We start from the raw sequence: 20,630 nt of genomic DNA, 5'->3' as shown, positions 1-20,630 counted from the left end.
GTTCCAGATATAGGACTAATGTAGATGTAGTTCATGGGGGCAAAATACTGTGTGCAGAGGCCACTGTGGGACATATTACCATGCACAGGGGTCACTGTGGGACATAATACAGTGTGCACATGATACTGTGGGACATTATACTGTGTACAGGGGCCACTGTGGGACATTATACTGTGTGCACGGGCCACTGTGGGACATTATACCATATGCAAGGGCCAATATGGGGCACAATAATGTGTGTAGGAGCCAATGTGGGACATATTACTGTGTGTAGGGTAAAGTGTGGGGCATAATACTGCATGCAGGGATCACTGTGGGACATAATACAGTGTGCACAGGCCACTGTGGGATATTATATTGTGCACAGGGGCCACTGTGGGACATAATACAGTGTGCACGGGCCACTGTGGAACATATTACTGTGTGCAGGGGCCAGTGTGGGGCATAATACCGCGTGCAGGGATCACTGTGGGACATAATACAGTGTGCACAGGCCACTGTGGGATATTATATTGTGCACAGGGGCCACTGTGGGACATAATACAGTGTGCACGGGCCACTGTGGAACATATTACTGTGTGCAGGGGCCAGTGTGGGGCATAATACCGCGTGCAGGGATCACTGTGGGACATAATACAGTGTGCACAGGCCACTGTGGGATATTATATTGTGCACAGGGGCCACTGTGAGACATAATAGAGTGTGCACAGGCCACTGTGGGGCACAATACCGTGTACAGGGGCCAGTGTGGGGCATAATACTGTGTGCAGGGGCCACTGTGGGACATATTACCGTGTGCAGGGGCCAGTGTGTGGCATAATACCGTGTGCAGGGGCCACTGTGGAACATATTACCGTGTGCAGCGGCCACTGTGAGACATATTACTGCGTGCACAGGCCACCGCGGGATATAAAATCATGTACAGAGGCCACTGTGGGACATAATACAGTTTTCAAGGGCCACTGTGGAGCATAATACTGTGTGCAGGGGCCACTGTGGGACATATTACCATGTTCAGGGGCCACTGTGGGACATATTACCGCATTCAGGGGCCCCCGTGGGGCATAATACTGTGTGCAGGGTCCACTGCGGGGCATAATAACATGTAGAGGGGCTGCTATGTCATAGTAACTCTGTGGAGGCCACTTTGGGACATTACAGTGTGTTTAAATGAGGCATTATACTGTGTGGGGGCCAGGAAAGGGTGCGCTATGCTGTAGGGGAGGGGCCAAGTCAAAAATTTGCAGGGAGACACGGTCTTTGCTAGTTATGCCCAGAAGGTGTTCCATTTCACATGGCTATGATCAGCTTGGAAATGTGACCTGCCCACAAATCATGTTTCACGCATGGAAATTGGTTGTTTGAATACTGGCTAAGGCCCAGTTCACATCTGCATTCGGGTTTCCATTCAGGGAGTCTGTCTGGGGACCTACTGAATGGAAACCTATACGCATAGAAAAGTGGTTACCTGGGAAAACACGCGTACCCCATAGACTATAATGGGGTCCGTGTAGTTTCTGTTTGGTTTCCGCATGAAACATGCTGAGAGAAAAGTGCTTCCTTCCGCATGTTTCGTGTGGAAACCGAGCACAAAACACACGGACCCCATTATAGTCTATGGGGTACATGTGTTTTCCCAGGTAACCACTTTTCTATGCGTATAGGTTTCCGTTTGGTTGTCCCTAAGCAGACTCCCTGAACGGAAACCCAAATGCAGATGTGAACTGGGCCTTAGGTACATTCACTTTTAGCAAATGTGCTGCAGCATTTTCTGGAACTGTCCCATTCATTATACACTTGCTGAAGAAACCAACCTTACTTAGATACATGAAAGGAATTTGGATTTAGCAAAAATTCCCTCAAAAAAATTGGCATGTGTAAATACACTGCTCAAAAAAATAAAGGAACACTTAAGTAACACAATGTAACTCCAAGCAACACTGATTGACAATCAATTTCACATGCTGTTGTGCAAATGGAATAGACCACAGATGGAAATTATTGGCAATTATTGAGACACACTTAATAAAGGAGTGGTTTTGCAGGTGGGGCCCACAGACCTCATCTCCGTACCAATGCTTTCTGACTGATGTTTTGGTCACTTTTGAATATTGGTTGTGCTTTCACACTCATGGTAGCATTAGACGGACTCTAAAACCCACAAAAGTGGCTCAGATAGTGCAGCTCATCCAGGATGGCACATCAATGCAAGGTGTGGCAAGGCGGTTTGCTGTGTCTATCAGCACTACCAGGAGACAGTACACCAAGAAACGTGGAGAGGGCCATAGGATTTCAACAACCCAGCAGCTGGAACACTACCTCCACCTTTGTGCAAGGAGGAACAGGAGAAAAAACAGAAAAACTGAGAAACCAGAGAAGAGAAGCCACCTCACAACATCAGGCAAAATGACCTCCGTAGGCCACAAATGTGCATGTGTCTGCAGAAATAGTTAGAAACCAACTCCATGAGGATGGTATGAGTGCTGATGTCCACAGATGGGGGTTGTGCTCACAGCCCAACACCCTGCAGGACGATTGGCATTTGCCACAGCACACCAGGATTGGCAACTTCGGCACTGGTACCCTGTGCTCTTCACGGATGAAAGTAGGTTCACATTGAGCACATGTGACAGATGTGACAGAGTCTGGAGACGCCGTGGAGAGCGATTTGCTGCCTGCAACATCCTTGAGCATTTAGGTTTGGCAGTGGGTCAGTAATGGTGTGGGGTGGCATTTCTTTGGAGGGCCACACAGCCTTCCATGTGCTCTCCAGAGGTAGCCTGACTACCATTAGGTACCGAGATGAGATCCTTAGACCCCTTGTGAGACCATATGCTGGTTTTGTTGGCCCTGGGTTCCCTCCTAATGCAGGACAATGCCAGACCTCATGTGGCTGGAGTGTGTCAGAAGTTCCTGCATGATGAAGACATTGAAGCTATGGACTGGCTTGCCCATTCCCCAGACCTGAATCCGATTGAGCACATCCGGGACATCATGTCTCGCTTCATCCACCAATGTCATGTTGCACCACAGACTGTCCAGGAGTTGGCAGATGCTTTAGTCCAGGTCTGGGAGGAGATCCCTCAGGAGACCATCCGCAACCTCATCAGGAGCATGTCCAGGCGTTGTAGGGAGGTCATACAGGCACATGGAGGCCACACACTATTGACACGTTTTAAGGACATTACGCCAAAGTTGGATCAGCCTGTAGTGTGTTTTTCCACTTTAATTTTGGGGGGGGACTCCAAATCCAGGCCTCCATTGGTTAATAAATTTGATTTCCATTGATGATTTTTGTGTGATTTTCTTATCTTATTTCTTTATTTTTTTGAGCAGTGTATTTCTCTAGGTCACGTTTACTCTTTTTTTATTGGACTTCCCCTTTAAGTTGCTTATTTATGTAACATTTTTTAAAATAAAACAATAAACTAGTTATTTACAATTTTCTTAGGGAATTCTGTTCAGTGTGTCTTCTTGTATCCATGATGGCACAAAGCTATATTCATATCACAAAGTAACTTTCATTTGTAACAGTCCGTGGAAGGGATAGAGGAAACCCAGTAGGGTGACAGGAAGGTCAGTTTCAGTTACAATGAAGCTGTAACCCTACTAAATAAAGCGCACGCTTCTTCATGAAGTTCTACGGCCTCTGCTTCGGTCTTGTGTACACAATTTGCTGCCATTTTAGCCTCTGATGCGTTTTATTACTTGGAATTCTCATTAAACGTGCGATTTCTTGGCGGCAATGAGAAGTGGCCAGTCTCCCGAGTCGCTCGCCACAGAAGAGCAGCATACTACAGTATACTATGAATGGGAGAGCGCTCCGTAGCACCCTCTCTGGTCACTGGCGGCACTGCAGCCAGAACATGCCAAACATGAGCATGGAGGATCAGAGACACAGTCGCTCGGCTTCCCCCTCCCCTTCAGTCAGCTCAATGTCGGAACGTTCCGAAGATGACGTCACGGAGCCTCGAATCCCGTGTCGCTCCGCTTCCGAAGGAAAGGAAAAGCAACAAGAAGGAAGAGCAATGGCGACACTGGATCGCAAAGTGCCCAGTCCGGAGGCTTTTCTGGGCAAACCGTGGTCCACCTGGATCGACGCAGCTAAAATACACTGCTCCGACAGTAAGAACACGGCCCCATCCAAATGCTGTGTAACCGATCAGTCAGCCCGCACAGCCTGGGTTTATATAGGCATCTAGATTGATATATAGAAAATAAAAGTGAGAGACCGGTCCCTGGTGTCCCCCGCGCTACTCCCTGTAGTCCTGCTCTCCAAGACAATCCCCATATACAGCAGAAGACATCTAGAAAGAGGGAGAGCACCAGAGGCAGACTGAGACTGAGTGTGTGTGGATTTACTGGGTGTCTATTAGAGAGAGGCCCATCCTTTAGTGCTGTCTGTGCTCCTCTATCCACTGGGGCTTCCTATGCACGCCTGTGTATTCTAGCTATATGGGCACAAATGCCAACTAGAATACAAGTGCATGGTGCCCCTGCAGCTGTTGTGGTGGGCATGGATAGCCCATGCCGAGGCTGGGCTGCATGGCTTTCTAGACATTGCTGTTTACATTCGCTGAGGTGCATGTCTTGACTTTGGCTTTTCTTTCTCCCACAGATGTAGATTTGGAAGAGACTGGGAAAGACGGAGGAAAAAACAGGGAGGTTATGAGGCTAAATAAAGAAGGTAAGTGTCTCTGGGTGCAAGGACCCTCCGTATTGGTTTGCCATAGTCGCCAGTGAGTGCTGGTCATAGCATCAGGCCTACATGAGGTTTTATAGAGTGGAAATGTGTTCCTACTTCCTAACCTACTTCTTATGGAACGTTGAGCCCCTAGAACCGTTTCCAGGGGTCTTGGTGGAAAATGGTGGGGTGTTTTATGCACTTGTTGTTACAGGCTGCTGTATGGCAACGTCTCCAAGGTAACTTATCCACACAGCCACCTGGCTAGGTTAGCATTATGTAAACATTACCTCCTCCCAGGGTTTGACTGATTTCAAGGAGCCAGATAGCCAATCTTTCTTATTAGTTTCTACTGCTGCTTAAGTTTTAGGGTTGACTTCAACTTTTGTCTGCATGCTTCTAAGATAGTCACATTGACTACTAGGGTGACCTGTCTTTCAATGTTTATCTTGGGCTAACGCCACATGTGGTAGTTTGCAGTGGGCGTACCTGCCCATAGTAAAGACCATCGGGTTTTCGCCATATGTTTTGCCCTTGCAGCTAGAGGAGTTTTCAGTCTTTGCACCGTCATGGAATCTGTAGCAATAAGTGACATAATACGGATTCTGAAACTGCAGCACAAAACAGTTTGCACTGCAGTTTCTTTCCACATTAGGGGGAGTTTGTTTAAATCCCACCCACGTCACTGCTACTCTAATTCACACTCTAATTTGCACCGGGTTAACCGCCAAGGGTTGCTGCAAGTTTGCAATGTGTAGCCCTGGCTTTAGCCATTGCTACATCAGCTCTAATGGCATATATTTCATCACCATAGTCTGGGACAAGCCAAATATACTACTACCTAACTTTTTGTGTTGCTTTCAACATTCATGTTTTTGTTTAGTGTGTGACTACTTAAGTGTCAGACTCACTTCTAGAACAGTGTAATTGACTCCTAAAATTTATAATAATTTGGCTAAACAGCAACTCTGTGTACCCTATAATTCTTGTCATTAACATAAACCCAGTATTGACTCTTGAAGGTCTTCTATGTGGCTTTCCATGAACATTTTTTACTATTCATTGTTACTCTGCTTTGGAAGTTACATGGTAATAACCATGTATTCACCAAATAAAATCGGTTTCCTTGTCAATATCAGACAGATGCTGTACTTGAAGTGCTGTCTTGTTGGCTTTATAATATGTGTTTCAGGGAAATTTTCCTTGTAATACTGTGTTTGTATTGTATCATATTGTGCTTTATGATCTTTTCTGTATTCTTTATTTTATAATGTGAACAGTGGGATTTGGAAGAGCACACATTGTGTCATTACTATCAGATTCTTTCATGTGTTTTGTTGTTTGTCACAAAAACGGTTAGTATAGAAGCATCATAAGTATCTGGCAGCAAGGATTAGATAATCAGACATGATATTCTGTTGAAAAGGTCCAAATTAGGACCGAAACGTCCGTTTGGATGTGTCTGTCTACCACTATCTACTTGTGATGCTACTATACTAACTTTTTGGGAGAAAGGATTGGATACATGTTGAATAAACTTTAAACTTTTTTGCATTGATGGAGAGTGCTTGGATTTGTATAAAACATTTCTTTGGGGACTGGTATTTCCACAACCGCCTCACTAATAGACAATCCAAGATTCTTGAGAAGGACATAACTTAAACTACTAAAACTTTGATAGTTTGTCTAACGTGTGCTCACTTATAGTGATCCCTTGATGTAAGAATGTCAAGTGCAGTTGATGATCTCAAAAATGGAAAGGCTGTCTTTTAGAGTAGCACACAAATTTAGTTGTGTAATAGTCTGTTTTATGTTGGATTTTATTGACTAGCGCCTTTTATGTTAAATGGTTGATGCTTTGGGCCTTGTGTATGTGCTGAATGGTTATTTTTTATTTTTATATCAAAAACATGCATTTTTAGTAAACAATATTACATGTTGTTGAAGGCAGTCTTCAAATATTATGCTCAATGGTTTTCTGTCGGAGTGAAGGAATGGAGCACTTTCACTTGTATATGTACTGGAGTCTGGGGTCTTTTAAGTACGGTATGTTGAGGAAACTCCTCTCATTCCCTCCCAGACAGATTTAGCAATACTGTATTCAATGTTGCTTTACCCAGAGTGCGACTTGTTTCCATATCGCTAGTTGCTTTGGCATTTGGAACGCCATCTTCTTAAACTGAACATGATGATGTAGATATATGTGACATTTTTTTCTGGTGACTTTATATAGTAGGTATTTTTGACATGTTTAGGCCAGGGCTCTGCAGAGACTTTTTGTAGTGCTACTGATTTATATCAACTACCCTAGCTCTGCAATCCATAGCATGGAGTTGTATGCAATTCGTTGGATTTGCAGGTATCATTCAATGGTTAAAATATATTGGTAGTGTTGCAAAAACCCTCTGTGTAGGCGCTTTTTGTAAATCTGGTTCAGCCATATTGAAAGGTAGGCTTTTTATGTTTTTATTTTCAAAAGTAGACAGTGCTTGTGTTCTGAAAGCTTCAACAGTTTGATGCTTATAAATTTATTATAGGCCACACATTTTCTGGATTTAGTTTAATTCCATCTCCACAATCTAGGAGAAAAAGTGTCATATAAAGACACAATGGCAAGAACAGCATATTTTCATGCCGAGAACACTCTGTCTTGAAAAGTCTTTGCTGAAATTTGCAGAGCATCTTAGTTCTGTAGAAATCAAATTTTTTTTATTTTTTTTCTGTAGTTCCTTACTCATTGATCATTAGTATTGAATGCTGAACTTCACAACATAGAGATAATATATAATACATTGGAAATGTAGCAGCTCCTGTATATAACATTGTTAAAATTTCCTTCTTAACAAGTGGAAGTAAATCAGTAATACAGCAGAGCAAGCGGGGAGTTTAAAGGGTCCTCAGGTTCATGCTGCCTGAGCTATGGGTAAGCATGACCAAAAAGGACCCTTATCACCAAAAGCTATGGTTTACTTTGAAAGATTATGTAAAAAAACCAACATAGTTTAAGAGCAAGCCTGGAATGGGGGAGAATGTTATTTGGCGTCTCCTTGTCTTCCCCAGTTTGACCGGTCTTTTCCTATACATAGACAAGGGAAGTTGTCACTTGACTAGAGTGGAGAGAAGATGCACAGTAGACTACTCTCCTCATGTCCACATCTACCAAGCTATTCCCAGTACTTTATTAAAACGGTCTTCTCTAAAACACTAAGACATAATGGAGTCTCATGGCGCCCATGGTTCAGGCCAATGAGTCTGATGACAGGTTCCCTTTAAAACTTCCTTCTGTGAACAATAAGGATCGACCAGGGTCAGCAAAGAAATGTTATTGTTTTTGCATTGAAAAGTCTTACGAGTTTTCAATATACTTTCAGTATTAATTCCTCACAGTTTTGCAGATTTCTGCTTGCTGGCATCCATTGTTTACTTAAGTGGATAAAATGTGTCCATGGTCATGTGATGGACAGACAGGTGCACAATGTGTGTCATCACATGACCATGGACTGATTCTTATCCAGTGGAAGTAAAGAATGACAATTAAAGTTTTAGAAATCAGGAGGAATTGATACATAGAGTATATTGGAAAATTGGATAATGTTTCAGTATACAAATAGTAACATTTCTTTGCTAAAACTGGACAACCACTTTAACAAAGCACAGTAGGTTTAGCGTGCTGTTAATAAAATACATAATGTCATGGGTTTCAAGTTCTCTACTTCAATGGTAACCTATTATATTAAGTGAATACGACTCTCCCCTGGTCATGAGATGACACATTGATACAAGATCTTTTACAGTTAAAGTTCAGTTATCAGAGCTATGTCTTGTCTTGAGCCATGTATCTATGTAAAGCTAGGTTCACATCTGTACTAGGCAGTCCATTCTTCTAGTCTGATGGAGGACCAGAAGAATGCAAAAATAGACATGAACAGAGCCTAAGGGACCTCATTGAGTATAATGGGGTCTATTGGCTGTCCATTAGATGCCCATTTAATTTTGTTTCTAAAATGAAATCGCTGGGCGAAAAGTCTTTCAGCATTTTTTCATCCAGCGATTTAGGATGGATCTGCGCCAGAGAGACACCTGATGTAGATGTGAACCAGTCTTATCCTTTAGTGGACTGGAATGGCTGTTTTGGTTATAATGCGGTAGGTTTACATGTGATCCTGTGTAACAGCACCAATAAATACATCACAATGTGCCGATGATTGGTGCTATATAAGAAATGGTACTTTTTCAGGCATTAATAATGCTTTGGCATTTGCTACAGAAAAACCATTTGTATTACAGAGAAGGAATTAAACATAGTTGTATAATAGGGTAGAACTGTTTGGTAAAGCAGTGTAATCCTCTGCTTAGTGGCTTATAGGTTTCCAGCAGGACATTAATACTGATGATGATTTTTGGAAATGGCCCTGGAATTCCTCTGGATTGGTGTAGACTGTGAAACTAGGATATGCAGGTTCAGGCACTTAGGTTTGTGGAGATGCTAATATTTAATTCTGGTTATAGCTTTTGGTAAAGCTTTGTTAACTGGGGTTTAGCTAGCAGATCTGTTGTGTGTGTTATGGATCTTTTGCAAAGAGAAATTTTGGGGGAGATTTATGATTACTGTGTTCAATTTTTATTTTAAGGCCCAGTTCACATCTACGCATGGGTTTCTGTTCAGGGAGTCTGCTTGGGGACCCCCTAAACTAAAACCTAATCCGCATACAAAAGTGGTTACCTTAGAAAACCGGCAGACCCCATAGACTGTAATGGGGTCCGTGTGGTTTCCGCACGAAAAATGCGGAGAGAAAATTGCTGCTTGCAGGACTTTTCTCTCCACATTTTTCATGCGGAGATGGGAACAGAATGGCCCAAACGCAGATGTGAATTGGTCCTTAGTTTAAAACTAGACCGAGCAGGCAGAAGTTTATCACAATGGTTCACGCTGTGTGATAGGTTTGGTGGTTCCTATTGGAATTATATACTTTTCTTTCTTATGCCACTTTGACTTATTTTATACCAGTATTTTGCATCAAACCCTATTTCTAGGCAGGTTTCAAAACTTTTTAGTAAGGTGCAAAATGTGCCTAAATCACAAACTCATTTTTTGCTGAAAATTGAGCCAGAATTCTAGCCTCCTTCACCGTACTAATGCTTTCTCAGTGTCACTAGTGTGAACAGAGCCTAAATAATTGACTTAATCTATTTTGAAATATATTTAACTGTTGGAACTGTGGGTACATTCTTTGTAGTTTTAAGGATTTTCTGAATTTCTCCCTTATCCTGTTTGTATAAGTTTGATGGGGATATGACAAGTGGCACCCCCACAAATCACAAGTACAGGAATGACAAGGGTATTTGTACTCAATTCATTTCATGTCAGAGATGGCCAAAGTACAGCACTCTGCTATCTCTGGAGCTCCAATTGAAGTTAATGGGAGCACGGAACCTACATTTTTCTTTGGTGTGTACCAAAAATATCACCTCTTTTCAGAATCAGTGGGGGCTCAATGTTGAAACTCCAACCAATCAACAATGCATTGTATAGAGGATAAACACTTTTCGTGGCATAACCCTTTTAACAAACCTTGATGTACTGGAGGCTGGAATCTTTAATACTCATTCTCTCTCTTTCTAATGCAAACAAACCTTAGAACATCATGGTTATGAGTGTATATGCTGTATACTATGGGCTATATAAAAATTTCCATATACTTTTTTTTTTTTTCTGTTGGGTGTTGATATGTGTATAGGTTGTTTTAATTTATCATTACTACTGTATATAGTTCTGGTGCTTTACTACATAGGTACTGTAGTAACTAGGAAGCTAATGGCGGTAAACAAGGAATTGATCATTGATACATCTATATCTCTTGTTTAGGCTTTATTCACTTAATTGTGCTGATTCTTGCCCATGTTTTTCACCGCTGACTTACCACCAGTGTGGCATTCACAGACCCATTGACTTTCAATGGAATGGCCTGTGAAAATGGAGGCATGTTTCTGATCCATCAGAAAATAGACCATGATCTATTTCTTGATAAATCACGAACATATTCAGGCAAGAACCACAGTAGTGCTAATAGAGCCTTACTTTGTCCTTAGTCATTTTTGGACTAATGTATGGGAAATAATTAAGATTTCTGCGTTTTCATTGGTTGTAGCAATTTTGGGCTTGATTATTACCAGGAACAAGGAAATGTTTATTTTATTCTAACCTTTTAGACTATATAGTATTAAAATGTTACTTGGTACTTCCAATATCAGCGTGTAATATGCGTCTTTACTGTTCTATTATTTATCAATCCAATATACCTGTAGATGCCTTTGCCAGTATGATATTGCCCTTCCCAATGCTTGTGCTGAAGTGGTATAAGTAGTGTACCACTTTAAAGCTGTTTCTTCACTGCTAATTTAAATGAAGACTTTTTAGAAGGCTGCGTGCCAGATCGAAAACTTAGCAGGAAAATGATGGTTTTCAGGTTAGATTCCAGACTTCACAAGATGCCAGCTCAGAGAACCTCATTTGACCCTTCATTTTTGATCCATAATAGGATACTTTTACCAAGGTTTCTTTCTTCTACCTTTTATTTAAACAATTTAATGTTATGTGATATGTGTTACTTCATCTGTTGGGTGTTTACAGGACTTGGAGGGGGAATATCTTCTGATCTAGGCAAAGTCATGAAACACCTTTAGGTTTTTTCTTTCCTTTCACATGTGTATTACTTGTGTTTTTCTTAGAGTAAATACACAGCTGAAATGTAGCGTTTCACACTGTTTCCATATAGCACTAGGATGAAAAGTTATAGGGTTTTCTGGACAATTAATATTGATGACCTATTTGTAGTTTCAGATCAGTTGTGATCCAACAGTCAACAACCCCATTGGTTAGCTGGTCAAAGAGCCTCCAGCACAAGATAAATATAGTGCATAGGGCTGGAAGGCCAGAAAACCACTTGAAATAAGCTATACACTTGTGATGTTGACTGTGCTTATTTTCTTTTGAATTGGCTGATGGATCCAAGTGTGTAGGTGTCTCCTAACTGATACTCAATGACAAACATTGAGTGATAAGATGGATTAAACATATTGCATGTCAAAATTGCTGTTTTTTTTCTATCCATGGGAGATGAGCGGTAAGCATTTATTTTTTTTCCTCCACATCGACGTAAATATGTATGATTGGCTGAACGGTCATGCGTGTTCATGTTGAAGTCAGTAGAAATAGCTGTTGGCCAATGTGTTTGGCCATTGGCTCTGTCAAGTTTATGGCTAGCTTTAGAATACATGCACGATTTCCTTGGAAATGTTTTTTATTGTATTTTTTTGTTTTTTTTAAATAAAACTAATATACAAATGAGGCTCCAGTGCAGTGAGCACTTCACTATAGGGTATGTTCACACACAGTTTTTTGCCGGAGGATTTTGACGCGGAATCCACCTGCAAAGCTGCTTGCTTTTTTTTTCCCACTAGCGTTTTTTTTATGCTAGCAGGAAAAAGAAGCGAGAGTCTCCTTCTTCCCGCAGAATCTGTGGCACGAGACTCCCTCCTGATTAGGCCCATTCATTCAGACCTAATTGGGAGTGGAATGCCGCGACTGAATGATGTTGCACTGCATTGGCAACCCGTCACGGCTAGCTGTGTGAAGAGTTTACACAGCGGAATTTGGTTTCCCCCGTGTGAACATACCCTTAGGGTTTCAAATCTGAATCCTGAGCCTTTGGAGGATCTAGAATGGCTTAATTCTACTTGAGCCTCATATGCATATTATGAAAATGGTGCACCTATTGGACTTTTTAAAAGTGTGCTCAACATAATGTCCCCTAAAATGTCTTGTGGCTAGTTTGTTGGTGACAGACTCCTTTTAAATTCGTTACTAGATGAGAGTGTGAATCTTTTAGAAGAAACGTTTGACAGACAATAATATTGGGAAGTATGTAGTTATCTACTAATAGTATAAGCATGCTTTATTCCTCTCTTTTATTTTAATAGGTCATAGTTTAAATCTGGACCTGGTAAGCCTAAGGGCTCATCCACATAATTTTGTGCTTTGTCAGTGTGCTAGCTGTGTTTTTCATTTCTGTGACCCTATACACACAACTGTGTAACCATGAACCCAGGGTAAAAAGCAGGACAGGTACCTTTGCTTTCTGTTTTGTGACCCGTGCTCACTGACAGCAATGAATTGGGTTGTGGAATCATGGGTGGCACACGGATGTTATCCATGTGCTTTCTGTGCTGTTTAATCATGGCCCAGCTAGACGCTAGTGTGCATGTAGCCTATCAGCTGTGAGCAGGAGATCTCACCACCTACCAAAGGAACTACCACATGTTATCATGATAGCTGCATATGTCCCCCACCTCTGCAAAAATTTCTGCTTGTTATATCCACATGCTGTGACCCCCTTCCTCGTGTCCTACAACCAAGTCGGCTGTATTATTATTATTATTATTATTATTATTAACATCAATCTGCACAGAGAACTAAATGATCCTGCAGTGTGTCTGTGTTTCTTTCTTTTTAGTTGCTATGATTCCTAGGATTTCTCTATCTGCCATGAGCTTCTATGTGTTTCTCTCTTGTTATATACTACTGTACCATCTATGAAACTGTATCACTGAAATTTCCCCATTGTGGGACTATTAAAGGAATATCTTATCTTATCTTAAGGTTGGATGCTCATGTAGGGATTGTTATAGAATTTTCAGAATACTGTTTAATCAGTTCTTTCTAGATCTGTTAGTTGTCTGTATATAGACTAGGTCTGAATTCAACCATGAATCCCTCCCTGAACATCAACCTTGCAGCACCATGAATCCCTATAATCTATCTTAGCATCAACACTCCATTCACTACTATGGGATTGGCAGAACACCGTACTTGGCTATCTCTATCAGTCCTATAGAAGTGAATAGAGCACTGGGCATGCATGAACACTTCTTCATTCATACAGGGAACTCTGGGATCTCCATTCTTATAATTGTCAGGGTCCCATCAGGCAGACATATTACCTATCCTATGAATAGAGTATGTTATGTTAAGGGAAGGCTATTTTTAGCTGTGGGTTATTTACTATTTCATCTATATCAGAAAATTGATGTAGAAGTGGCCATCTTTGGTGCAAGGCTCATATTTGGTCCGAACATGCACCACTTGCATCATGAAATCAGGCAGTGAGGGAGAAGTCAGTCATGTGTGATTAGCAAGCAGAAGGCGTGACTAGGTTACGCTGCTCTCGCCCCCATGACTACTTAGGTTAATTTACATATGACTTTTTATGCTTTCAAACACTTCTAACTTTGCTGTAATAGAAATATTACAGAGGCAGCAATGAAAAGGGAATTACTTCATCCTGCACATGATTGGGCCAGTTTATGATGGAAAAATCCTGAAAGGTTCCTTTTAAGTTTAATTTGTCTATGCCTTCAAAGTTACTTCTTCTTGATAGTGTAACGTTTTTGTCAATATTGAAATGTCTCCATTCATTAGCTCGATTATCTTTGGCGATGCTGCTATGTCTCCGTTTCGTTATACATGTAGTAGTCATATTATCCAGCTGCGTGCGTGCAAGGTGTGCTCTATACTTTATTATAGGGGAACTTTCTATTCAATTCTAAAAGATGAAGACCATTGTAACTCTTATGGTAGTGAAAAATGTTTTCTGTTCTGTACAAAGCGTGAACTTCTCTTTTAAGCCTCCTCGCTATTTTCCTGAAAGGTGTATGGAGAGCACATGCTGTGGGCAGGGTCATTGGCTTAACAAATTTATGATCATTTAGACTAGGTTACCGGTGTAACCTATGCTTGAAATGTACGCCAGGTATGGACTGGCATAGATTTCAGTGCAGTTACACGGCCGCTTAAGATTTATGGCGAGGTGTGTACCTTGTCATAATTCAATACCCTTTATATGTAACAACTGTGTAATTATAGACTTTAAAGTGTGAACCTAAAATATCACTTTTGTTTAATCCAATTCACTTTTTTAAAAGCCATCAGGTCTGGAGTATTGTCATCTATAGTTATGTAATGTCCCAATCACTAACTGTTAGTTATTATAATATTGATATGAAGAAGTCTGTAATACTCTCCAATATTGAATACACCCTCCAAGAACTAATGTTTTAAAATATTATTGCCCCACTGACATCTGTGCCACACCATGGCATCCTTTGAGTATTGGGGTATTGGTGCCAGAGATGCGGGAAGGTGTTATCCCAAGGTATAAATAACCTATTGTGACATCATTGGGTTGTGTACATCCCCCACGTCCAAACAAAAATTTGTCCCAATATCCATCTCCCTTCTACATCAGGATGACAGTCAAGAGGACCAATCTTAGATCTCTATATACAACGATCACTGAGCATCATCCCTTGGTGCATACACACTCCCACAGTAAAAACTCTTTGTGCCTCCCTAAGCTCGGACTGCCATATAGATATGCATCTATCAGCTAAATTCCAGAAGAGTTGTTGTGCACAGACTTTGTGCATTTTTGATTTACACAATCCTGAATATAAGGCCAAGCAGATGTGTGCCTGAGTTGTTTGATTTTTTTTGCATGGTATTACAGAGCACATGACACTAGACTTAGTCCATTTTTTAATAGGCAGTACCAGAGCAGATGATGGTTACAAAAGGAGGCATGTAAACCACATCTATATTATGAGATAGAGATATGGCATGATGAATAAGCCACATCTGTAATGGGCCATGCTCCATATACCTCTGGTGTTGCTATATTTATCTGAACATCGCTTCATGGACCATTATATAACTACTGTATAAGACACCAATACTGCCTTATCAACCTCATATGTATTTATATTAGCCGTCATTAGCAATGCATATAGGGGATAAAGGGATATATCAGACACGTAAATTGGAAGTCCAGATTCTCTATACAGTACCCGTATTAAGTAACTATATATCATAATATTTGTTGAACATGTATAGTCACACCGTCAAACACCTCAAGGCTCACCATTGAGTTGATGGATAATGGCCTACTGATACATGTTGATCTTATATTCCTTTATGCATTGTTCATGAGCACCACACAAAAGCATCAGATAAAAGGAGAAAATGTAAAATCCCTCATGAAAGATGTTGTCCGGCCCAAAATTTTACTCTTTAAATAGGCTTGGGGAGGTTTTTTTTTTTAATAAAAAAAAAAAAATCATACTCTCCTGTCTTCGGTGCTCTGGTGTCCTCCCAGCACAGTCTGGTTTTGCTGCTCAACAGTCTTCATGATGTGAAATTGAAGTGAAAATCATCTATACACAGAACCAGATCTGTACACAGTAAATGCCAGTGTTGGGACAGGATTTTAGTTCCTAAGCTCCAAAACAATAAATAGTTTTGTTATTTTGTAGCAATAGACATCTATCAGTCGTCCTGTCGATGTCTGGTACTCCCTGGCTCTAAATCTATCATACAGGACATTATAGACCTTTTGAAAACCATCTAAACTTGAGCAGTTCTTTCTACCCTGGAAATATTGAGCTATTGGAAGACCCTGTTTTAGGGGAATTAGATGCCAGCTTTGCCAATGATCAAAGCTGTACTAAATACTAGTCTTGATAAATTCCCCAACCTTCCCCCAGTGTATTTTGCACTAGCCATGGAAGACATCAGCATTTAAAGGGCTTGTTCACTTTTTGCAATTAAATGTATATATAGTGCAAAGTCTTACAATTTTTCCATATCCTTTCTGTATGAATTGCTCACAATTCTGCTTGCAGTCATTCATTCTGCTTACTTCCAGTGAATAAAAATCAGCTCACAATCATGTGATCTACAGTCCGTGGTCATGTGATGGATATACAGGTGTACAGCTTGTTACAGTCACAGCTCAGAAACCATGTGTCTTGTAATGAACTAGTTTATTCCTAATTTGCTCTCTGTTTAGTCCCTGATCTGCATTTTGAGGCTGTCTGTGCATTATTGGTGTTGTAGTATTGGAGAGGAGCAGACTGGAAGCCACAGCCAAAGCATAGGTTTCACAGAGCATCCATTGACATTTTAACTGTAAGTTTCATGTATATTCTATTGTTGTAAGCAGTTTCTTAGATAGCACTGTAATTAGAAAGCTGTAATATGGCTCCATATGGGATCTGTATATATAGTCTGAAAGGCCAGATTCAGTTGTGTGCACCCAGAAAAGCCTTTCCTTACAAAGTTGCCATGTGCACAGAGATGTGCTTCTAAGTATAGGCTGCTTTTCATGTCAGGAAAACATACGGTACATATAATGTAGGTACTGCGTTCTCATCTAGAATCAAAATCTAGGAAGGAATACTTCCATAATAGAGTATATATCCCATAATTCCAATTGTAAAAAAAATCATATCTCTGCTTGTACTTTTCACAAGCTCTTTAAGAAATTAAAGGTGTCCTGTGATTCAGTGCTGTGGACACTTTCACAAATGGAATCCCATCAGCGTAAGGGTAAGTTCACTTGGGGTTTTTTGGTTAGGATTTTGAGGCTGTATCCGCCTCAAAATCCTGACCAAAAAGACGGCTCCCATTGAAATCAATTGGAGCCAGTCAGTTTGTTTTTCTGGGAGCCGGTTTGTTCTTTAAAGCTGGAAATCGTTTCCTGCTTCTCCCTGATAGTATCCTGTCCTATTCATAGCAAAAAATGTACAGAACCTTTTGGTATGGAGGTGTTTATTTAGTATTTTTGAAATTTTAGACTACACGAAAGTGAAAGAAACTGACATTAAAAATATTTTCCATTACTTTTCTGGCTGATTGTCAGTTTTAAGGTCCATTTTGCATCAGTTTGTAATCCATTTTAAGGCTAAGGCCCCACGTTTTGGAAACACCGCTTTTCTTGTTGCAGATTTTTTTGAAGTTTTTTGAGCCAAAGCCAGGAGTGGATTGAGCAGAAGGTAGCAGTATAAGTACTTTATATATCCCCCCATTCCTGTTGTAGCCATTCTTGGCTTTGGCTCAAAAAAGCGCAACAAAATCTGCAACAAGAAAAGCTGCATTTCCGCACTGTGGGGCCTTAGCCTAATTGTTTTCTTTTTGCATTACCCAAAAAAAGGCATTAATGAGGCCCCTCGCTGCGGAATAGATGGTTGTTTTTTTTTTTTTTTTTTTAAGCAGGTTTTGCTGTGTTATTTTGAGCCAAAGACAAGAGTGGCTTCTGCTAAATTGAAGTGAACAACATTTTTAACTTTTTTTTGCCTCACAGAGGTAATGAGGGAGTGGGTCACTGCTATGGTGATTGGAATCGGTGGGAAATGGTTCTGCAATAAAGTATAGTGTTCAATACTGATAAGGGATTGTGAGGCCCATATGGGATAGTGACTGACCATTTCTGTAAAGTACTGTGGAATATGTTGGCGCTATATAAGGAAGAGAAATAATAAATAGTCGATACCACATGTAATTGTGTGTTTATGGATAGGACTAATAAGAAAGAATGCAAGATGTCTTCGGCTAGAACATAGGTCATGTGTTGGACAAATAGGGAAGTTGAGTAATAATTAAAGAATGTCCTAATAGCTCTGTACTGCAGTTCTGCAAAATAGTATGGGCACTCCTTTTATTCTAGGCAATCCTGAAACCATTGATTTCTTTGTTGAAGTCAGTGGGTCCATCCGGTACTCCCTGTGTCCATCATGCGACAGATTCAGTGCGATTATGTTGTTTTGTTTACAACTGAACCCCAAGACAAAAGATCTAATATACTGTGAGGGTGTGAACCTAGAGGGCGCTGTAGAGCGACCAAAAACAGGGTGAAAAAGAACTCTGACCACACCCATACCAGAGAAAGAGGCTCAACTCCAGAGGGAGTGCACACAGCAGGAGAGAGCTGCTTGTGACCTGCAGGAGCAGGTGGACTGGACCAGTTAGAGACAGACAGGAGGTCCGTCCCAAGAGGACTGGAATCCAAAAGAGACTTGGTTAAGCTTAGTGTGGGCCAGACTGGTGAGAAGAAACCTCAGTGAAGAATCTTGCCTTTGGTAGATTAGACAGGGTTCAAGTAGTAAGGTATTGCCCTGTGTGTGGGCTAGGTTGTTTATTATTTTTTTCTGTTATAAACTGAATAAAACCACTTATTTTGGATTGTATCACCTGATCTGCTGTTTATTTGGCACCCAGCGCCACCAACACCTCTGTAAATCCAGGAAAACTGCTAACTTTGATGCTAAATTACCCCCCAATTGTCACAATACACACATGGGCAAAATTGTAGGTATTCTTCCTTTAAAGAAAGATAAATCCTCAATAGTCACTGAAATAGCTTAAAACTGACAAAAGTATTGATAAATTTGCTGAATATGAACGAATGAAAATTGGACATTAGTTTTAAATTGTGGTTCAATTGTGGTGCAATTTAAAACTTGCACAAAGTTTTTATCTAATTCCACCCCACTCTATTTTTTTTTTCCAGCTTTCCAGTATATTGTACACAATGTTAAATGGTACCATTTTGAAGTGCTATTTGTCCTGCAAAAATTAAGCTGGTAAAATAAAAAAAAGTTGTGGCTTTTAGAAGGATGGATATAAGGAAAAAAAAAAAAAGAAAAGAAATGCCTGCAGAGTTGTAAGGGTTAAAGACCTATCTAAAGAATCAGATTGGCAGGATCGAAAACCTTTCTGTGCCGCAGATCAGCTGGAACAGGCAGTGGCATAGCACAGCTCTATATACTGATAGCGAGTGTAAATGGTACTACTGCACCTTTGAATCTTTTCGCTCAAATGAATGCATTACCATGGTATTATACAAGGCCATTGGGCTTTAGTCGCGACATAGTGTATCCACTGACCATTGCTTGTGGATGGGGCTACAAGGGTTGCAACAACATATTCACCCTAATGATATGATCTAATTGAGCTATTTTTGTGTTATTGTTCCTTTTTTTTCTTTCTATTAGTATTATCTACAATAAACATTGTTACAACAGAACAAGAAAGAAAATAAAAGGGCAAACCAAAAAGAACTTTAAATCCTACATCACCTAAAACAACGTATTTTTGCTACCAGATATTTGCAAATCGTACTGTTATTATGACTTGCATTTGTGCTTGTGTGATGATTGGCCTTTTTAATTGTTTGTTGTTGTTGTTACTGTCGCTATTCTATTTAGGAATACTAATTAAAAGAAATTATGGAAAGAAAAATCTTTGGTCAGGGGAAAACAAGCTTAGCAAAAATTGCTCATGGAAGATAAAAAGCCTGCAAAAAAGCGAAAAATTACCTTGGGCATACCTATATTCAATGTGTGTCCATATTATATATATAGTGTGTCTGTGTGTTCTTTACGTGGGACTCTCCTTTACATAATGGTCAATGTGAAGGGGAAAATGAGAAATTGAAACAGGATACAAATTTTATTTTTTTTAAACCATAGGACTTCTAAATCTATGCCATTCTTTGATACTATTAGATTTAAGAACTTGTATTTACCTCAGTCCTGCCTTGAATTTTTTTTTTGTTTTGCTTAAAATTATTTATGACTCCTCATCAGTGTTGGCCTGTTCCTCACCAATGATTGGGCGTCTATCATATCATATTTTGAAAGTATAAAATGTGAGTATTTAGTTTACTATGTTTAACTTTATAAAGTCTTAACTACTGATAGATGTTCATCGAGAGCAGCCATGGCTTCTCTGTCTTGTGGCAATGTAAAAGTACCATTTTTGTGATTTGCCAGGAAGTCTCCAAGGTAACTGAAGTACCCTGCACAGTGTAGATTTATATGCAGTTGCAAAATGTTTGTCACAGCAAGTATAAATGTTCATTACAAATATTTGTCAGATCTCATTAAGATAGCGTGCTAAGTATGTGAACTGTGGCTTCTGTTTATCCTTCTGAAAAAAGGAACAATTTTTCATATATGGAGACTTATATTTTAATAATTTTCTTAATAGCAAAGATTTCTGTCGTGTTGCATATATAATGTTATGGAATATCAGTCCTAAACACATTATCTT

At 40.2% G+C, this 20,630-nt stretch overlaps 1 protein-coding gene across 3 annotated transcripts in view; it reads left to right on the top strand.

The window, feature by feature from the left end:
* Window positions 1-3,923: 3,923 nt before the first annotated feature.
* Window positions 3,924-20,630, top strand: part of ATXN7L1 (ataxin 7 like 1) — a 488,131-nt gene continuing 471,424 nt past the window's right edge. For all 3 annotated transcript variants that reach the window (XR_012716108.1, XM_075274094.1, XM_075274093.1), the window contains exons 1-2: window positions 3,924-4,125; window positions 4,619-4,687. Coding sequence is in view for 2 of the 3 variants with exons in the window: in XM_075274094.1 (XP_075130195.1) it covers window positions 3,936-4,125; window positions 4,619-4,687 (259 nt within the window). In the remaining variant the exon portion in view is untranslated. The remainder of the gene's footprint in view (window positions 4,126-4,618; window positions 4,688-20,630) is intronic.

This window comes from Leptodactylus fuscus, chromosome 5, assembly GCF_031893055.1.
Source record: "Leptodactylus fuscus isolate aLepFus1 chromosome 5, aLepFus1.hap2, whole genome shotgun sequence".
NCBI classification, from domain to species: domain Eukaryota; kingdom Metazoa; phylum Chordata; class Amphibia; order Anura; family Leptodactylidae; genus Leptodactylus; species Leptodactylus fuscus.
This window is presented reverse-complemented; position numbering and strand designations above follow the sequence as displayed.